Source organism: Equus asinus, chromosome 10 (assembly GCF_041296235.1).
Source record: "Equus asinus isolate D_3611 breed Donkey chromosome 10, EquAss-T2T_v2, whole genome shotgun sequence".
In the NCBI taxonomy this organism is placed as follows: domain Eukaryota; kingdom Metazoa; phylum Chordata; class Mammalia; order Perissodactyla; family Equidae; genus Equus; species Equus asinus.
This window is the reverse complement of record NC_091799.1, coordinates 48,710,263-48,732,364: the sequence shown is the minus strand read 5'-3', so window position 1 is coordinate 48,732,364 and position 22,102 is coordinate 48,710,263. Positions and strand designations below refer to the sequence as shown.

At 39.2% G+C, this 22,102-nt stretch overlaps 1 protein-coding gene across 13 annotated transcripts in view; it reads left to right on the top strand.

Annotated features, from left to right (window-relative positions):
• UNC13B (unc-13 homolog B) overlaps positions 1-22,102 on the top strand; it is a 209,262-nt gene that overhangs the window by 90,939 nt on the left and 96,221 nt on the right. For 10 of the 13 annotated variants that reach the window (XM_070519238.1, XM_070519237.1, XM_070519236.1 and 7 more), the window contains one exon: positions 15,741-15,975. In XM_070519238.1, the coding sequence (XP_070375339.1) occupies positions 15,741-15,975 (235 nt within the window). Of the gene's footprint in view, positions 1-10,699; positions 10,736-15,740; positions 15,976-22,102 lie in introns of all 13 variants that reach the window. The other 3 variants (XM_044779263.2, XM_070519232.1, XM_070519231.1) reach the window with 1 other exon arrangement.

The following is a 22,102-nucleotide window of genomic DNA, read 5'->3' as shown; positions in this document are numbered from 1 at the left end:
CTGTAAATGGACATTTTAAAGGTTGAGATAAAATTCATTTGGATAAGATTAACCATTTTAAAGTGTTTAATTCAGTGACATTTAGTACATTCAGAATGCTATGGAACCATCACCCTTTATAATTGCAAAACATTTTCGTCACCCATGACAGGGACCCCATACCCGTTAAGCATCACTCCCCATTCTTCTCCTACCCCCAGTCCCTGGCAGTCACTAATCTACTTTCTGTCTCTACGAATTTACCTATTCTGGATATTTCATATAAATGGGATCATATAATATGTGACCTTTTGTGACTGGCCTCTTCAGTTACCATAATGTTTTCAGTGTTCATCCAAGTTGTAGCATGTATCAGTCCTTTATATGGCTGAATATTCCATTGTATGAGTATACCATACTTTGTTTATCTATTCATAATTGATGGGCATTTGGGTTTTTTCAACTTTTGGCTGTTGTGAGTAGTGCTGCTGTAAACAATTATGTACAGGTATTTGTTTGAATACCTGTTTTTGAGTCTTTTGGGTGTATACTTAGGATTGGAATTGCTATAATTGACATTTAGGTTGCTTCCAATATTTACTGTTACAGTGCTGAAGTTGGTATCATTTTACATATATAATTTCATACATGTATACATATGGGATGAATGGCTAGCATTGGGATTACTAGGTCAAAGCCCTGTGCATTTAACATTTTGGAAGGCATTATAGAATTGTCCTCTATAGAGGCTGTACTATTTTCACGCCCACAGGCAAAATGTGAGAGTGCTGTCTCCTCCCTTAGCCTTTTGGTACTTGTCTTTCTGCTTATATTTTAATTTTGGGCAATTCCTTTCAGTTCATTTTCAATAGTAATATCTTGTAAATAAAGAGGAGCGTGTTGAGGTGGCAGAGGAAGAAGAAATGGTTAAGAATGGCCTGTAGTTTGTTCAGGAAGACTTTCCAGAAGAGATGAGCTTAGAGAGAACTTTTGAAGAAGCTAATTGGAATATATTGATTGAAAAGAAAGATACTTATCATAAGATAAATGAAAAGTATTAAGGGCGGATTCAAAAGATAACCTGCTCTTCTCCCTCAATCCTGGGCCCAGGAACCTCTTACTGGCTGGAACATCCTGCTTCCTGGGTGGTAGGAGTATAGGGTCAGTCAATTCATGGCTTCTGCTACCTCTAGTCTAGGACTAGGAATCTCAGAGACAGGAAAATATGCTAACTATAGATTCCTTAGAGTGTACAGGGAGTCTTATTTTAGTAACAGGGCAGTGTAATGGGTCTAGGACTTCTGTCCATATGAATAGGTGATGTGTTTTACACAGTACATGCGGTATCGGTGGAAGCAGCTGATATTGATGCTGATTATAGGTGCTGGCAAACTAACAAAGAAAAGAGGAACTGTAACAATCTGGTTTGGCTGAAAAAAATAATTTTTTTTAAAGATTGGCACCTGAGCTAACAACTGTTGCCAATATTCTTTTTTTTTTTTTCTGCTTTTTCTCCCAAAATCCGCCCAGTACATAGTTGTATCTTTTAGTTGTGGGTCCTCCTAGTTGTGGCATTGGGATGCCACCTCAGCTGGCCTGATGAGTGGTGCCATGTCCACACCCAGGACCCGAACCGGTGAAACCCTGGGCCACTGAAGTGGGGCACAGGAACTTAACCACTCGGCTCTGGGGCCAGCCTCTGAAAAAAATAATGTTAATTGTAGTCTTCAAACTCACTCATTTATTTATTTCTATCCTGCCTTTTCCCAGAAAGAATGAGGTGGCTAACTGCAGTCATTACATCAATTTATTATCATCTCTGTTTAATTACTAATCTGCACAATTATGCTTGTTAAAAATGTCAGATTAATATATCAAAGTTTCATTTGATTGCCACGCTTAAGTGCCTAACCTGGACTCAGTATTTGTTATATATATGTAAAACGATCTGTTATTCCCGTGAAAGCATGGTCATCTTATGGCTTCTTATTATAGGTTTCACTGGTACAAAGTGATAAGAAGTGAATTTGATTGATAAAACATGATTGATAGAATTGTTGTAGATATCAACAATTGATAGAATTATTTGATTCTATCCAGTTGTTCAATTCTATCAATTATTCAGTTCTGTCTATTATTGGACACCTCTTCCTCATGCTAAAAACCATGCTAGGCACTGGGGGTATAGGTATGAAAGTCCTTGACCTTAGTGAGCTCAAGTCCAGAGAAGAAGAAATGTGTAACTCGTACCATGTGACTAGTGAAGGTAGGGGAGTCTAGAGGAAAGAAATTTCATCCTCTTTGGGTTTGAGCTCACTAAATCCATAAATTTGGGGTGGTTAGGAAAGACTTCCCAGAGAAAATGATATCTAAACTGAAAAAATTTTAAAAATCAATCAAAGTCCATAGATTACTGTGGTTCACTCTTTGTGTTTTACGTTCTGTGGGTTTTGACAAATATAATGACACATATCCCCCCTGACAGTGTGACACAGAATAGTGCACTGCCCTCAAATTCCACCATGCTCTACCTAGTCATCCCTCCCTCCCCTCAAATCTCTGGCACAAGTCGAGTCTAAAGGATGAGTAGAAGTCAGTCAAGTAAAGAAGGAGAAAACAGTTTATGGTACTAGGACACTAAGATGAAAAAGCATGACTTAAGCATGTTGAAAATTCTGGACGTCTTGAGGGCATGAGATAAGAGTGGGGAAGGGGCAGAGATGAGGCCAGAGAAGGATTGGAATGCCATAGCAAACTGTGATTATTTTATCTTGAAGACAGTGGGGAGCCTTTGCAGACTTTATGCAAAGGAATGAAACAATCTTATGGTGGTGGTTTTAGTGATATGAGCAGTTTGTTTGATGCATTAAAAAAATCTGTTTAATTGTAGAATAGAACACGGATATACAGATAACGTCATAAAACAAACGTTTTGTTTAATGAATTAATGTAAGATAGGCAAAAAATAAACCTTTACCTGGTACCCCAGGAAGCCCTCCACCTGCCCCTTCCCAATCACAGTCTCCTCCTTTCTGAAAGTAACTACTGTCTCCACTTTTATGATAATGACTTCCTTTGCTTTTCTTTATGTTTTATCACTCAAGTGTGGATCACTAAACATTAGAGTTTATTTTTGCGTGTTTTCTCTTTGTAATCTATCTTATCATTCTTTTTTAATCTGTGAGTTCTTCTTCCATCTCTTAAGGTTTTCCTTGCAGTTTTTTATTGAAGCAGTCAAGCAATTTGACTACATGGTTTTCTTTGACTTATGGAGTTTCCCATATTCTGAATTTTGCTCAGTACATTCCCATGGTGTAGTTTAACAAACTACATCATGTAGTAGTGTAGCTTTTGTATTAAAAGTAAGGAGTAGATGTTGAACATTTCAAAATGCCTTAATACTACTTACTCAGTTGTTCATGAGTATTTTCCTTTGAGTTATTAATGTGATGAGTGCATTAATTTCAATTAATAAATATCTTTGCTTTCCTATAATATACCCTATTTGATTATGGGAAATTATTTTTTTAATGGTAGATTTGATTTACTTGTATTTTATTTTGGATTTTTATATCTTTATTCACAAGGAAGGTTGGTCAATAGTTTGTTTTCTTTTTGTTATTCCTCTATGTTAGGTTTGAAGTGCTTTTCTTAATTATAGGTTCTTTACTGTTTTCCATGGAAAGAGAGATTCTATGGTACTTATCTAAACTACTATCTTGAAAAAGGGAAGAGAATAATTTCTCATGTTTGGCTTTATTGTCCTTTGTGAGCCACCTAGTAATTGATAGGTGAATCCTGTCATTGCCTAGACAGATTGCTGTTCACTTGAAGTCTGGGGCTCAAATAGCCTGTTATTTCATTGTTATGGAAAAATTGATCAGCATTGGACTATTAATTGGTGGTGTAACAATTGCTTGGGGGTGTTTTGTTTGATAATTGTAGACCTTATTTTTTTAATGTGACTCTTTCTGATTTCTTACATTTTCCACTAGAAACAAGATGAAATAGGCAGAAGCAGCAGCCTGTGAGTATATTGCTGTAGCCTGGTCAACAGGGATAAGTGTAGAAGCTTTGCCTTGTAAGAAAGAGGATTCATCTTTATTTGGGTCCTGAACTTGCTGGAAGTTTTTCACTTACCTGTACAATCGTGTTGAACTGGCCTTCGAGCTCAGTAGGATAGTGTGTCTGGCTGCCTCCTTCCATCAGTACAGGAGCACTGTATTTCTATCTGAGAGACTAGCCTTATTCGCATAGGAAATTCTGCAGCTGTGTTGTTTTAGATGTAATTCAAGAATCATTGGTATGAGAGTCCTCAGGTTGCTTGTTGAAAAGGCAGATTCCAACAACAACAAATACAGATTTCTAAGTTAGGCATTTTGAATTAGAATCCCTAGGAGGAGGGTCTGGGAATCTGCATTTTAAACAAGAGTGTCAAGTCTTATAAAAACACTGCTTTCTAAAGTTAAGAAGAACCTGCTTTATTCAGTTATCTCCTTCAGTATAGGATTTCCGTGCTGAGTATTGGGAGGAACATAAAGGAAGTATAAGACTTGGATCTTACACACTCAAGGAACTTACAGCCTAGGCTGTGGATGGTATGGATTGGACAAAGGCAAGCAATAAAATAATCAAGTTCTAAGGCAAGTGTTTTTTAAAAATAAACTTTATTGAACTATAATAAACATACAAAAGAATCACCCATTTAAAGTACAGTTTGATTAGTTTTGACAGATGTATATACCAGTGAAACTACCACCACAATCAAGATGTAGAGCATTTCCATGATCTCTAAATGTTTCCTCATGCCCTTTGCATTCATCCTTCTAGCCGCCTCTGGCTCCAGGCAACCGCTGATGGGCTTTCTATCACTATAGGTTAAATTTGGTGTTCTAGAGTCTTATATAAATGGAACCATACAGTATGTACTCTTTTGTGTCTAGCTCCCTTCACTTAGCCTACGGATTTTGAGATTCATCCATTTTGTTGAGTGTATCAGTAATTCGTTTGTTTTTATTTACTGAGTAGTGTTCTACTATATGGATATAACACATTTTGTTTATCCATTCACCTATTGGTAGGCATTTGGGTTGTTTCTAGTTATCATGAATAATATGAACATTTGTCTGATCATATGTTTTCATTTCTTTTGGTTAAATACCTAGGAGTGGAATGGCTGTATCATATGGGCAGGTGTATGTTTAACTTTTTAAGAAACAGGCAGATGGTTTTTATTTTGATAACAGAGACACTGTACTAGAGTCATTGAGCATTGTTTAAGAATTGTTAAAGTGGAACTTAAGAATGGGTACCAACTATATAAGGGAGGATAGGGAACATTTATTGAGTAGTTACCATTTGTCTAGTACATGATAGTTAAAGCTACATACATGATTTTCAATACTTATGAAATCTGAGAGGTAAGTGGTATTACTCTTCACATTTATAAATGATGAACAGAAGTGTAGAGAAGTTAAGAAGCCTAAGGTCACACAGCTAGTAAGTGATGGCTTTGAATCTAGGTTTATCTGGTTCCCAAACTCAAACCATTTCCATTATACCAATCATTATACCATGATAGGAGTGGAAGTGAAGGACATTCCAGCTTCAGAAGTTGGGGGACACATAGGGAAATCGTGCTCATTCCTCTGTCCATCTGCTGAGTAAGGCAAACATAGAAACTGTGCCAATACTTGTTTGCCGGTAACAAAGGCTTTGTTGTGGAGGACTGGTTAGCAGGTGTAAAGTTTATTTGGTATCAGATTATAGAGGGTTTTGAAAGCCAGGAAGATAAATACACTGTTTTATAAAGAGTGAGCTATTGTAAATTATGGAAAGACTAATGATGTGATTAGAAGCTGGATTTAGGAAATTAGTCTAGTTGCCATGTGCTGAGTAGATTGAATGGGACAGAGATGAGAAGGTCATAAGTCTAGCCAAAACTCTGCTGTAATAATTCAGACATGAGGTAATAAGTTCCTTGATAATGACAATGAAACCTAGGAAACCTAGGAGGAAGGGACAATAGGAAGGGGACTTCAGTGGAATTAACTGCTAAGCTTGTTGACAGATTGGACATGGGAGTTAAAGTGGAGAGGAATTTTAGGAATGGTCCTGTGGTTTCTGGTGTTGAAGTATCTGGAGTTCAGTGGTTTTCAAGTTGAGGTATACTTGGTGTGCTAACACATCTGAGGAGAGCTAGTAAAATTGTAAATACAGTATCATTGCCAGTGGAGGCTCTAGTTTTCTAGACTGCCTGACTCTTAGCATGAGGTGCTGCTGAGCTAGAGGGTAATTAGTTATTCCTTTGTTAAGTATGTGAGCTGAAGAGGTTTGAGGCTCTAGGACGTGGGAACCATTGGCATGCTCATTGAAATTGTCAGTTTGACACCCATTTGGTATGTGTGCATGCCCAATTTGAGAATGGTGCTGGTTTTCTAATCTCTTAGTGTACTGAGAGTTTTTTCTGTAACACATTTGGCCATTGTCTTTTCCCTGCTTTCTTCCTCTCTGGCATCCTGTGATAAGCAGTACCCTCCACCTTGCTCACATTCAACATTTTACTGTATGAATTGTGGAATCTCTTGATTCTCCATATTCCATTGCATGTACTTCTCTTTGCTTCTGAACAATCTGTACTCTACCTTTCATTCATTAAAATTTCTGTCATTAAAGTTACTGATAATCTCTTTGTTTCTAAATCCAGTAGGCCTTTCTCAGATTTATTTACACTACTCGTAGCACTTAATACTTCTTGTTCACTCTCTCCTTGAAACTTTGTCTTTCCTGACTTTAGGGACCACATTGCCGTGGTTTTCTTCCTTTCTGGCTTCTTCACAGGCTCCTTCATAGACTCTTATTTTTTTTAAGTCAGATTTATTAAGGTGTAATTTTCATATAGTAAAATTCTCCCCTTTTTTTTGAGGAACATTAGCCCTGAGCTAACTACTGCCAGTTCTCCTCTTTTTTGCAGAGGAGGCCTGGCCCTGAGCTAACATCCGTGCCCATCTTCCTGCACTTTATATGTGGGACATCTACCACAGCATGGCCTGCCAAGTGGTGCCATGTCAGCACCCGGGATCCAAACCGGTGAACCCCGGGCCACCAAGAAGTGGAATGTACGCATTTAACCGCTGCACCACTCGGCCGGCCCCCAAAATTCTCCCTTTTAGTGTATAGCCTGAACAAGTTTTGGCAAACATGTGCATCATGTAACCACAAGCATAGTCAGGAAATAGAACAGTTCCATCAATCCTGAAAATTCCCTAAACCCCTTTGTAGTCAACCTCTCCCACTCCTGGCCCGTGAAAACCACTCATCTGTTTTCTGTCCCTCTGGTATTGCCTTTTCCAGAAGGTTGTATAAATGAAATTATATAGTATGTAGCTTTTTGAGTCTGGCTTGTTTCACTTATCGTAATGCAGTTGAGATTCATCTCTGTGTCAGTAGTTCATTTCTTTTTATCCCGGAGTAGTACTCTACTGTATGGATATACTGCAGTTTCTTATTCATCAGTTGAAGGTCACTTATGTTTCTGATTTTTAGTGAATATGAATTAAGCAACTGTAAACATTCAGGTACAGGATTTTGTGTGAATATGCTTTTATTTCTCTTGGGTAAACATATAGGCAGGGACTTGCTGGGTTGTGTTTTGTGTGTATAAGTTTATAAGAAATGCCCAGCTTGTTTTCCAAGGTGGTCTGACATTTTGCTTTCTTGCCAACAATGTATGAGTATTCCAGTTACTCCACAGCCTTACCAACACTTTGTATTGTCAATTTTTAAAAAAATTTGTCTTTTTGAATGTGTCTTTTCCTTAGGTTCTTAGGGGGCCCTTTTATATAGTATTTCTTTTTCCTTATCCTGTACTCTCTGCCTTATTCTTATTTACTTACATTTTTATTTTTATCTGTTCATTTACAAGTATTTGTTGAGCTTCTGCTTTGTTCCAGGCACTATTTAAGCATTGAAGATAGAGCAAAGAACAAAGCAGAAGAATCCCTCTCCTCATGGGAGCTTGTATTCTAGAAACTTCTAAGTCTTCTCCACATCTCTTTTCTCAGCTCCACTCATATATCCAGAAATGCTCATTTGAGATGTCCAATAGATAGCTCAAATTCAATATATCTAACATTGAATTCATCAACTCCCTCAACCTGTCCCTCTTTTATATCTCTCTTAATGAATGATATCATATCCACCCAGTAGCTCAAGCTAAAAACCTAGGCAATATTATTTAGTCCTTATTTCTCCTCACTTCCCACATTCAGTTACGTATTAAACCCTGTTGATTTTACCTCCAAAATATCTGATGAATGCATCTACTTCACTCCCTCTGGCACTTCCCTAGTTCAAGCCATCATCAGGTCGGTGCAGTAGCCTCCTGACCAGCCTCCCTCACACCAGTCCTCTTACCCTGCCAACTGTTGGTCATACTGTACAGAGCACTGTTGTCTTTCTAAAATGACAAATTTGATCCTGTCTCTCTTCTTCTTAAGAGCTGTAATAGCTCTGTATTACCCTCCAGATAATTCCAATTTCCTAATATTACTAAATTCCTAAACATTACTTAGACTATTTTGATCTTTTATAACCCTAGTCTCTCACTCAGATATGCTAGAACTGTTTTCAGTTCACTGAATGTGCCTTTGCATATGTAATCTCCTTTTCCTGGAACATTTCCCGCCTCCCTTTCTTGGTACTTATGCCTAGCAAAACCTGCCTATTCTCAGTAATTGTTCTGTTGGCTAGTGAGATGTTTTAGTGCATTTTTGGGCTGGGGAAGGAAGCTTGCTTGACTAAACTGGTATCATGTCTCTTATAATGGTACCAGGCTGAAGTGAGAATAGAGAACTGGTCAGTCAGAGAGCATAACTGTTGTTATTTTCATGAGTTAGGGATGGACCCAATGCATGGGATCAGATAATTTGTTAGATTTATTCAGTCAATAAATATTTATTGAGCTTACCATGTACAAGAAAACTGCTGTGCAGGACTGTGGAGCATTCAAGGATGAGGCAGTGTCCTGTACGGAGAGCCTTCTTTGGGCCCAGAGTTTCATTGAGAAACATCATTATCACTTGCCTGGAGCAATCTAGATTGATAGACATGTTCTGAAGTTGTATGTGATCATTTTTCAGTTTTCTTTTAAAAGAAACAACATAGTTACCCTCTAGCAGTTGCTATGGCAACCGTGCTATAGCCTGGGATAATTTTCTTCTAAACCTCCTCTCCCCCATGGCTGGAAAGATAAATAAATTACTAAAATTTAAAAAATGGCACACTAAACCAACATATCCTTTCTGAGGGGTGAGAAGAAGAGACATAGGTGGCAGAAAGAGGGTAAGTACATAGGAGGAAAATTGACTCTCAGTGCATAATTAAAATGAACAGCCTGTGACTAATTAGTAGTCCCATATCCCCAGGATTGGGAGTTAGCTCAGGTGATGAAACCAGCCTGCATTGGCATCTGTTCAAACCGGCCTGCATTGGAATCTGTTCGATGCTTACAGAATTTTGAGTCTTATGGCAAACTTTCAAGGGAGCCACACCCTCAGAACTGAGGGCACTCTAACCCAGATGTTGACAATCCTTTACTAGACATTAGGATGTCAGAGTATGCTGATCTTTCTGCCACCTCTTTATTAGGAACCTATAAGGCAAGCAAAAACCTGGCAATGTGACAAAACAACAAGAAATGCTGTTGCTCCCATGTTCCGGAGACCTGTGCTAAGCACTTTACCTGCATTTCCCCTTATAACTCTTATAGTAACCAGCGAGACTCCTACTATCATTATTCTCATATTACAGTTGAAGAAACATCTATAATAACTTTTTCAAGATCATATAGCTAGGATGTGGCAAAGCCAGCAGAACTTAGCTTTGACTTCAATGCCCATATTCTTAACTATGAAGCTTAATTGCTCCTTGTTGCTTGAGAAAAAGGCCTATTTTTAGTGATTTCTTTGTCACATTAGTTGCCTCAAATTCAGTTTGGGTGTGGGATAGGATTTAAATTGAATTAATATTGAATTTTTTATTTTGAAAAATGAGTAGAAAATGTTTTCGGTTTTCCTCTGTCATTCAAAGCTTCTGTGATTTAATGGATTTTATTAAAAATTTATAGGCAGTTCAGAAAAAAATGGCTATCTCTGAGCATCCAACAAGCTACAGTGTTTTATTACATATTGGAAGATTGGAGATTAATGCCATTCTTTGGCCTTTTAGCTTTCAATAGAGAGCAGCAAAATTGGACATCATTGCTTTCAGACAAGGACATCACTCTTTCCCAGTATGTCGGGTCTGAGCTTCTCGTGGATATACTGTGGTAGCCTCAGGTTTGAACACAGAGATGAGGAAGGGTTTCTTAGAGGCAGGTCGAACTTTTCTCATTTTGAATAAGGAAAGGTATATCATCTCTGAAATGGTGTTCTTCTGAGAGAGACCTAGGCCAGAAGCAGGTTTAAAAGAGTATGGGAGCAGTAGTTTTTTGTTATTCTCTATGTAGAGAATAGCAGAGAGCAAAAGTACTTTGTAGATTTGTCTGATGCTTGGAAGAAGGGAGATGCTCTCTACATGTTATGTAAAATTAGTGGAATACAAGTAGGGTAGACTCAAGTAAGGTAAGGTATATAATAATTGGTGGGATGGGGAAATGACTTGAAATTTTCCTGAAATTGTCTCTGTCACTCTTCTTTGCTACCACCTGTGGTTTTCTTAGGTCACTGGACCTATTTGCGCTGGGGAGAGCAGCAGAGTACGTAAGAATTTGAATTCCTTATAATTTTCTTGATCTTACCCATTAACATAGTCCCTCTGAACTATGAAGCTGGATATTCATGCATACGACTGTATATAATTCCATTCCCCTTGCCTCCCCTAGTTAATCTCAGGAGATAGTACCTGTGGTGGAATGTTATATCCTTTCAGTCTAGTTTCTTGAAGACTTTGTGTGTGTGTGTGTGTGTGTGTGTGAGATAAGTGTCAAACCAAAGTCCCAGTTATAATCCTGATAGGATCTCCTGATTTTTCTTCCCCACAGACAAGTAGTACCATCAGCCCCCTAGCGTAGAAAACCCTCTCCTTTGGTCTCTTGGCTAAGGAGTGCAATGACTAGAAGGACAAAGTTTCATTCTGGGAGAGGTCATTGGTTTTGTGAAGTGAATGAGAGGCTCAGGTCATGGTTTGATTTCCTGGAAGCAGCCCAGCTAGGCCAGAGGCCAACTTAGTTCTAGAGCTTGAAGAATAGGCAGCCAGTTCTTTCGAGAAAGATACGCAGCGCTAGGCTGACAGTGCTGGCTGTGTTACCTATCTGACGGGGTTTGGTTGAGTCCCAGCGATTAGGTATCCAGTAGCTACTAAGAGGGGCCAAATTTTGTCCTTTCACTGGAATTTCTCAAGGAGCATGTACTTGTGGTTTGAATCCTGAGTATTTCCACTACGGAATTGCTCAAAGGCGGCCTCAGAGAGCTCAGATAACTTTAAGGTTTTCATGTAGAAGAAAGTAACCAAGCCATGGAAAACAAGGTTTGAATTCTCTTTCCTTTTTTCTCCAGCTGATAACGTTATGCCTGTACTCTGGATTTAGAGTCAGGGACTCAGTCCAGGAGTACCATGTAGCAGAGAGCCTCACTGCTCAATATTCCATCCCGTTTGGTTTGAGTGCCTCCTCTGTCCCGGGGGCCTGTCTTTGCCCAGGATTAGGTTACTTTCCCCAGACTGTTTCTTCAGCTTTGTTTTCTATCATTCCCTTCCATGTCATTTTATGTACCTGCCAAATGAGCTACAAAATCTTTCTTGAAAATATATGTAGTCTTTCCCACCATTCGGCTTTTCCTCATGGCTTTGCTTTTATCCAGATTCTAGAAGTTATTTCCCCTCCCCCTCCAATCTTCACCTGTTGAAAACCCACCAGTCTTTAAAGTCATCCCCTCCATAAAGCTTTCCCTGCTCACCCTAACAGGAAGTGACCTTATCTTCGACTCATAGAGCATTTGGTTTGTACTCTTCTTAGGATAGTTACTTCCTTGTATTTGTATTTGTATCCATATTTTCTCTCCCATTTTAGACTGATTTTATACTTTGAATCTTCTGTACTGTTTATCCTTGCACTTGTAGGCACTCAATAAACATTTGAAAGAGTAAATTTTCCCAGCCTTTTAATTTTCCAGGGACTTTTCAACTTTTGCCCTCAGACTAGCTCACAAGCCCTCCTTAGGCTGAGTAACCAAACGTGCACTCAGCTTCTCTCTCAGTGAAGCCAGGAGTTTTCTGTTGTAGCCTAAATGGTGCGGTTGGGTAGAACCAGTAAGAGATCATCATTGCCACAATAAAAGCACAATTCTTTCATTCACATTTTCTCCTTAACCTCCCTTTTTAGTTTTTAATCAGCCTCCTTAGTGCCAGGAGATTTACTTTCTAAGGAAATTGGGGGTAGTGTAGGGAGAGAAGCCCAGGCCTTTGCCCTTTGCCTGTGTCTTTGTCTCATCTCACTTCCTTGTATGTCCTTTTTCCTGTCCCCTCCTACTTTTCATATTCTCTTTTCTTCTACTCCCATCCTCTTCTTTCCATAGACACTTTGTTTCTTTTTTTTTTTTTTAAAGATTTTATTTTTTTCCTTTTTCTCCCCAAAGCCCCCCGGTACATAGTTGTATCTTCTTCACTGTGGGTCCTTTTAGTTGTGGCATGTGGGCCGCTGCCTCAGCATGGCTTGATGAGCAGTGCCATGTCCGTGCCCAGGGTTCGAACCAACAAAACACTGGGCCGTCTGCAGCGGAGTGCGCGAACTTAACCACTCGGCCACCGGGCCAGCCCCGACACTTTGTTTCTTAATATTTTCCCTTTCTTTCTTTCTTTTTTTTTTTTTTTAAAGATTTTTTTTATTTTTAAAATTTTCCCTTCTTCTCTCCAAAGCCCCCCAGTACATAGTTGTATATTTTAGTTGTGGGTCCTTCTAGTTGTAGCACATGGGACGCCGCCTCAGCCTGGCCTGATGAGCGGTGCCATGTCTGTACCCAGGATCCGAACTGGTGAAACCCTGGGCCGCCGAAGCACAGTGTGCGCACTTAACCACTCGGCCACGGGGCTGGCCCCTGCCCTTTATTTTTTTAGTATAGGAATGTTGTCAGCCTTTAAGAAAGTTTTGGAGTATTCCTCCCTTTAGCCTAGCAAAATAAAAAAGCAGAGTGTTATTTAGGAGTAATAGGTCAGATGCAGTGAGAAACTAAGGGTCCATCTGTGTAGTTTCTAGCTCTGGATCATGGGTTCCTAACTCTGGCTGAGCTGCGCTTTTGGCCTCATAATCAATAGGATTGTCTATCTCTGCTCCGTCATTGGAGACTCAGTCTTGGTTTTCTTGCTTATGTGCTAATACTTCTCCTGTTGGAATTTAAGTAGACGTCTAGCTTGTTTCCTTGTTGCCTCTGTCTCCTCATCTGTATGCATGAATAATCCAGCACTGACTTCTTCACACTTACTCCTTCTGTGGGTTCAGAAAGAATGAAGTCTGAAAGGCGTACTGGCTTTTGTCCCTTGATCCTTTGTTTCTAGTTTTCAGAACAACAAATGCATCAAAGTCTAAAACCAGTGCCTCCAAAGTCTCTTTTTCCTAATGTGTGATCAGAATGCTTTGTAAGCAGAGTGCTTTGCCTTCCCTGTTGTTTGACTAATATTGTTCCTCACCATTTGAAGGTTAGCCTCTTTCTCAACTGGGTTTTTCCCCTGGAGTTCTTGATCACTCTCCTCTTCTTTCCTTATGTTCACATGTTGCCTTAAAGTCAAATGTTGTTAGATCTCCTCCTTACGCCTTTCCCTAACCTCATGTTGTTGCTGTAAACTCAAATGGGAAAAGCTCGTAAGATCTTCTTACCCCTACTCCCAGCTGTGCCCAGAAGTATTGTCTAGAATCCAACGTTCAAATTTTCTTCCTTGATTGTAAAACCCACGTTTGTGCCCCCGTCTTTTTTAGTGGAATTATTAGCTACAGGCCATCTAACGTAGAAGCCAAAGGGTCATTTCCCTGTTACCTTCCATTTGTCCCCAGGTTTTATCCTTTCTGTCTGGATTATTTTCTTCTAATTCATTAATGTTTTCTGTCTCCACTGCATGGATGCAATTTCTTAACTCCTCCATGGGCAGTTGTAAAAGCCTCATCTTACGGTCTTCAGGAGGCTTCCACTGCCCACACCACTACCAAGATTTTAAAAATTACCAATATGAGAAGTCCGTCAACTGCTAAAAGTATCTCCATTTTAGGATGGTGAATGTTCCTTTTCCTCATTGTGAGCCAAATGGAACTTGGCAAGAAAGAACATATGGGACCTTGTTAATTATACACATATGCGGATGGTATCAGAAATGGCTTCTTGATAAAATAAACTACAAAGCGCTCTTAGGCTGAGCTCCCTTTCCAAGCACGGTGTTGGATATTTTTATTACTGCTTGGAGCAGGATTTGTAACTGTGGTCATTTTAGCTAACATCGAGGGGAAAAAACCTAGCCAGTCAGATGCGGGCCTGAAAAGCAGAAATAATTTTATAAAATTGTAGTCACTGCTGTTAGATGAACTTGTCTGCATTGTCAGCAAGATCCCATTGGCAGTGCCTATGTTTTCCTCTTCTCCTTCAGCCTAGGCTTTAGATGGGAAGTCTGAGTCCAGGGTGTAGGTGCTTGACAGGAATTAGAAAATTCCTGATAGAAAACCCCGATGTTGTAGCAAGACAGTAAGACTGCTGCTGCTCTCAGCTGCCTCTAGGGCTTTTGCCTTGACTCCTAAGCCTTGGTTCTGACCTTCCTGATTTCCTGGACCAGCTTCTGATGTTGGACCTGCCTATTTTGTTCAGCCATATATTTTTAAAGTGTGAAAACACCAAACCAACTTTAAACAAAAATTTCTCTTTTCTAAGATATGGAAAAACTATATTTCCCTCTTGCCCCATTTTGATAATAGTAGAGGCCCAGAAACCAGCCCTGGTGGTCTAGTGGTTAAGGTTCGTTGCCACCACAGCCTGAGTTTGTTTCCTGCTTAGTGAAGTACACCACCCATCTGTAGGTTGTCATACTTTGGCGGCTGTGTGTTGCTGTGATGCTGAAAGCTATGCCACCAATATTTCAAATACCAGCAGGGTCACCATGGTGGACATGTTTCAGAGGAGCTTCCAGACTAAGACAGACTAGGAAGAAGGACCTGACCAATCACTTCTGAAAAAATTGGCCGTGAAAACCCTATGAATAGCAGCAGAACGTTGTCTGATATAGCGCTGGAAGGTGAGAGGATGGCACAAAAAGACCAGACAGGGTTCCACTCTGCTGTCCACAAGATCGCTAGGAGTCAGAATCCATGTGAAGGCACTAACAACAGCAAAAGAGGACCAGAATCTGTCTATGAATGGCTGTGTGTGTGTATTGGACACACAGTACCTGTGAGAAGGCATGTAGGTGGAAGAAAACATTTGTGTGTAGTTAGAAAGTGGGAAGAGAAGCAGAGTTCCAGAGAGTTCTGCATTGGGAAAATGCAGCTTGGAACTCCTCTGAGAATCAGCACTGAAATTAAATGAAGAGTCTTACCTCATTTGGTAAGGAGAGAGGCCTGTGGGCATTGAGACAACTCTGCACATGGCTTTGAGGTTGCAGGGCTCATGTGCAGCTCAGCTTGCTCTTATTCTCAAGGTCCAGGCTTGTGGTTACCTAAGTTAGAAGCAGAAAAAAATCCTGAAGAACTAAATAAAGCTGGGGTGCTTTGATTGATTGTGCTTATTCCACAGCTTTTGAAGATCCTGACAGTGCCGTTGATGACCGAGATAGTGACTATCGCAGCGAGACCAGCAATAGCATCCCACCTCCTTATCATACAACTTCCCAGCCCAATGCTTCTGTGCACCAGTTCCCTGTGGCTGTGCGATTGCCACAGCAGCTGCTACTTCAGGGCAGTTCCCGGGACTCTTGCAATGACTCTATGCAAAGTTATGACCTCGATTATCCAGAACGGCGGGCCCTCAGGTATGTATGGAAACTAAGCGCTTCTTCTTCCTAACATGCAGTTTTCAGGATGCAACTGACAACATGTGGGTGCTCTAACCTGAGGTGATAGTGGAAGTATAGCAGTGTGATGGGGCGAGCTACAGCCATTTTGTGTAGATTCTCAGTCTTTTTTTTCTCTTTCACACATTCCTGTTTATATATTTCCATCAGTAATATTTCTCTTTATGGTCAATGATTCTCAGCTGGTGATAGCATGCCCATTTGGGGTGGATGGCTGAGAAAGATCTACTCAATTCTCTGCCCAGCCCAGTGATTTTGATACATCTTTCACCAAGATTAAAAAAGAAAATCATGGATGTTAAATGTTTGGATAATCCTTCCTACCTGAATATTTCCCTGGAAACTTCAGAAGAAAACCAGTGTGATCTCTCCATAGCAGATTCAGTACTTTTGCTGGAACTTTTTACAAATTTTGTTTTATTGATTTCTTAAGTGTATAAAAGATTTACGTGGTTCAAAAAACCTAAAGGTAGGGGCCAACTCCATGGCCGAGTGGTTAAGTTCCATGCTCCGCTTTGGTGGCCCAGGGTTTCGCTGGTTTGGATCCTGGGCGTGGACATGGCACCGCTCTTTAGGCCACACTGAGGCAGCGTCCCACATGCCACAACTAGAAGGACCCACAACTAAAATATACAACTATGTACTGGGGAGATTTGGCGAGAGAAAGCAGAAAATAAAAAAGAAGATTGGCAATAGTTGTTAACTCAAATGCCAATCTTTTAAAAAAAAAAAAAAAGATAAAGAACCTCCCGCTCAACACCTGTTGTCCTCCGCCCCGTCCCCATCCAGTCTCCTAGTTCTCACCACACTTATTTCTTATGTATCCTTCTATACGAGATTGTCATATATTTATGAGTATAAAAGCAAATTCATACATATATACTACTCCCCCTTCCCCCAACTTTAAAAAAAGATTTATACTTAAAATTTAGAGAAATAATACAAGGAACACCCGTATTCCAGTAGATTAGAAGTGTAAAAATAAACAGCTTCATTCACTGCAGCCGTGGCTACCTAGTGGTTTAATTTGGAACTCTAAAAGGTTCTTACGGGCTGGAGTTAGTTTAGTTCGAGTTTTTGAGGATATTGGAGAGTAATGAAACTACATATAAAAAAATTTGTGTTAAATTGGATTTCCTCACTCAGTCAAATGGCCTTCTGCCTAATGAGTCCAGAATAACTAGAAATTTATGTAAATTGTATAAAAATGTGTAATTTGAGGTTGGACAATAGAATTGGACTTTGTTAGATACTATGTAGTCAGAGTATCTCGAGTATTGAGAGGGATCAAAAGAATACTGGTCTCACTCTTAAAAGATTTATAGTGACAAAGTGAGCACTTTGATCTTGTTTCTGTTTCTTAAATAAATGCTACTGGATGTTAGATCTGTAAAAGAACACACTGAGTTTGCAAACTCCTTGTCTGCATGCCGTCTCTATAGTCCCTGCTGGACACGGGAGGTAGGCAGTCTGTAACCTACCAAAGTTCAGCTGTCTTCTGTACTCATTGATAAGTCAGATGTGTAACTTCTGCTGTTATAATCAGTATAGGAAGAGATTTTCATTTCACTGTGGTCCTCAGTGCGTATAGCCTTTAGATTTCTTTTAGAAGAACAAATTATAATGCTTTATTCTTTTTTTCATTAAAAAAAATTTTTTTTCTTCTTCTCCCCAAAGCCTCTCAGTACATAGTGGCGTATTCTAGTTGTGGGTGCTTCTAATTGTGGCGTGTGGGACACCGCCTTAGCATGTCCTGATGAGCAGTGCCATGTCCGCAACCAGGATCCAAATCGGCCAAACCCTGAGCTGCCAAAGCGCAGTGTGTGAGCTTAACCACTCAGCCATGGGGCTGGCCCCTATAATGCTTTAAAAGATTTGTCCTTTTTTGGTACTGTAACAATATTTGACTTCTAAGATAGTCAAAGATTATATTCATTTTGTATATATATTGTTTTCTCCTTAAAAGAAATATGTTTGATCATATTCTTGGCTATACTGCCTCAAATATAACTTTCAGCAAGTTAACAGCTTGGCTTCTTTCCAGACCCAAATTCATCAGCAAATTTAGGTTTCTTGAAATTCCTTGACATATTTTCGTGGAATGCTTAACAGTTCTAAACTTTGGCTTTGCAAATTCATTCTAAATATTGATGAAACATGTTCATTTTGTTTGTTTTATTTCTTAGAAAATAAAAAGCTCATGGTAGCAAGTGAAGTATTTTAAAGTTGTTATAGCTTTTTCTGATGTAGAAAAGCTATTTGACTACATTGCTATAATATTGATTTAAGAACGTGAATTTTCTTACATTTTTTCTGCCTGAATGGTTTTTATCAAATCGACGATTTTACTAATTTTAATTTTCCCATTGAACAAGCACTAAATCTTTCAATTTATTTCTTTTCCCTGTTTTTCCTTTATTCTTTGCCTTCTGTTCCTTCAATTTTATCCCTTTACATCAGACAAGGCTTGCAGGCTAAAAATGACAAAATTAGGATTATTTCAGCTTTCTCTGGTGTTGACTATGAAGAGCAAGAAGATACAGATGAGGAAATAGAGGGGAAAATATCACAAGAGTTCCTAGAAAACAGTAACATAAAAGAAGCAGAGGTAAAAGAAATTAGAACTCTTTCAAAAACTGATAAATGTTACAGCCAACAGGTACAACCAAAGTACAAGAATTGGAAAAAGATACCGTTTCAGAGCCAGGAAGCAGAATTCTCTACTGCCTTTAAGTTTGAAAAATCTATTAACTCCAGATATCCTCAGAAATATGATACAATAGATAGGCGAAGGAAAAAGAAACCTAGTCATTTTGAAGACAATGAAAGAAGACAGTATGCTGATAGATCAGGAAGTAAGACTAGCTTCAAAAGTACATATCTTAACACTGAAAATTGTAACCGTTGCCACATTGAAAAGAAGAAACAAATTTACCCAGTTTTGCATCCCTACAAAGATGGATTTGTGGTCAAGAGTGGCCTGTGGACCACTAAGTTGGAAAGTCATGATTATGATCTTCCAAGTTGTTTAAAGAACTGTGAAAAGTCATCTCGCTTAAATCATCATGTTACCAATTTCACTCCCTTAGATGTTCTTGAAGATTCTACTAGCAGTACTTCTGATGAACTTCTGGATTCCCCCATTTCTGATAAGCAGGAAGGTGTACTATCACCAACATGTCATCCTTCCAGTGTCCATCATTTTGGAGGTTTTCCTGAAGAATATTGTGTAGCGAATCCAGCAATCCCATTACAAAGGATGAATTGTGATGCAAACATACTTGGAGATCTGTCTGGGTGCCCCGTGGAAGAGATGACCCCTTCCTCTATTGAGGAACCCAAGGAGGACTATAGAGATACAATGGATGAGCTTCAGTATTTGGTAGAAACAGTGTCAGAATATTTAGCAGAGAAGGAAGAGGAGATTAATAGATTTAGTTACCTTTCAAAAACTGAAAAAACACTTAAACACAATAGTACTGTTGATAATGCAGAACAGAAAATGGCTGGGGATCAACTACCACCTTTAACCATTATCAAGAATGACAAAGACAAGGCCATCTCTTTCCCTGAGCTGAATGAAGTGAAATATGCTGTTGGTTCTTTGTTCAATTCGCTCTCAGAAAAGGTGGGTTCAGGCAAAAGGCATCTAACAACCTCTGTGGAAAAGCCGGTTTATTTAGTTCCAGAGAAAACAGAAACTCTTAATCAAATAGAGACAGTTAATTCGGGATCTAGACCCAGAGCCAAGTCACTATTGGAGAAGGATCTTCCTATGCAATCTCCTTTATCCTCTCAAACAGTTGATAGTAAGGATTTTAGCAGCCATGACAAAACCCCTGAAAATGAGCACACAGGCAGTAAAACTGCAAGTTTCTCTTTTCAGGATGCAACAGAAACTGTTGGACGGGATTCGACTTCACAGAGTCAGGTTTCAGTTATCAAGTCTGTTTTTAGCATGCTAAATCCATTAAAGATCTTTTTGGAAAAGGATGAAACCAAAAAAGATGATGACCAGAACAAGCCAACAAGAAAGGAAAGCTTTGTTGCATGTGGTTTGGAGTCAAATCAAAGGGAAGACACCCTTTCCATTCACAGTAGCATCGTCTCTTTAGATATGACTGATGGAGAAAGTACAGGCTGGTCCCAAATACCCACAAATGAGGATCTGTTGTCTTCCCAAGAGGCCAATGAACCTTCAAACTTAGCTAATTCTGCGAATAAGAAAGATGATGTTGAGAGTCTGTTGGGAGGAAAAGCCTGTATAGATATGTCTGTCTTACCAGATCAACCAAAAATTTGTCCCAAAGATAGTCAAGGACATCCTTGTATAGCTAGCAATAAAACTGCAAATAAAGAGGCTTCTTCAAAGCCATCAGAGGGGGACAGAGTTACTAGTGATGATGATTTCCTTGAGCCACTCAGAAAGTCCTTCAGCCAGTTTGTGCTCACTTCCCCTGAGACCTATTCAAAGGAAACTTTATCAGAATGTATGAAAATTCACCAGTTGGAGGAAGATGGTTGGGAAAGTGCCCCTAAGAAAGAGGGGCATTCCTTTTCCTTGAGTGGAAAACTACATATTCCATTTTTCAGAGTTCTTAGTCATTCTGAAAAGCAGCAGAAAGGAAGAGAGAAAGAAAGAGAGAAAGGAAGCATTTTTCCTTTGTTTAAATTTCCCTTTACTGACAGAAATATCACTGTCAATGACCAGAGTTCTTATGACTCAGCAATAACCACTGATGAAGAGATCCAAAGAAACTGCCATGAAAATGTCAAACTTAGTTCAATAAGATCTAGTTCAGTTCCAAATATTCATAATAATCTAGGGAAATTTGGTGATACAGAGACATTTAAAAAGAATGACCAAATAAATTGTTCTGAAGATGCCACACTTAATAAAATAAAGTCTGATTCAGTTCCAAATATTAACAATGATCTTGGGAAATTTGGGAATGTAGAGGAATTAAATTCGAGTGACCACACAGCGGTAGAGAACCGTGAAAGAGATACCTTAGCCATCCCTGGGGTTGTGTCCAAAGAGCGTATACCTTCAGACTCTTCAGGAGAAAGTGAGACTCTTAAACAAGTGACATCCTTAACAGTATCAGACTCTTCACCAGCATTTACTTCTACCATTTCAGAATCCACCTTGGTTAATGAAATTAGTGAAGACAAACTAGCAGATAAAGCTTCTAAGAAAAGAACCCAGGGAGGCTTCCTTTCTGGCCTGTTTAACAGCTTTTCTTCTCTTGAAAACTTGTCTAATCAACAAGAACTAAATTTGAAAAATGATGACTCTCATCACAAGAATAATACCCCAAGCTTACTCTCTGGAATATTTAACTGGATATCCAATAGCAGTATGACTGATTGTAAACCACATGAAGCAAAGTCCATGTCTTTAGATGGCATAAAGAATTTGAATGGAAATAAGCATTTATCCTTGAGTGAGATCCCTGTTACTTCATGTGTGACTTCTGAGAACCAGAGGAACCATGCTGAAAAACAAGAAACTTCTGGCTTCAGAAAAAGCTTCTTATCTTTACCTAAAGAAAACATACCATTATCTGATGCTTGGATTGATAATCATCATTGTCCTCTTACATGGAAAACCCAGCAAAGTGAAAAGAGTTGTCCCTCTTCTGAGAACAGTGTACTTCATTGTGCTCCAAGCACTCAGCAGGACCTCTTGGAGAAATCTTTGGCTAAGAGGCAGACATCACACCATGTTCTTCACGTAAAACTATGTGAAAATTCACATGAGTTAAATCCATCTATACTAAATACTAACAATCTTAATAAATCAAACAACTATCAGGCTTTTGAAGAGATGAACAATCCTTTTTGTTATGAATGGGACTCTGATATAAAAGATTTTTCTAAAAATTCCAGAAGACTTGAGCCAGTTTATTATATGTTGAATCAAAATACATTTCCTTCTGCTGATGGTTTCTTATGTCCTGACTCAGAAAACCCAGCAATAAATTTTTGCCAAAAAGATCAAAATGCAAATATCTTGGAGTGGAGAACAAATCCAACCAGTGTCATTTGGTGTGACTTACCATATGAATCGTTCAACCAGTTA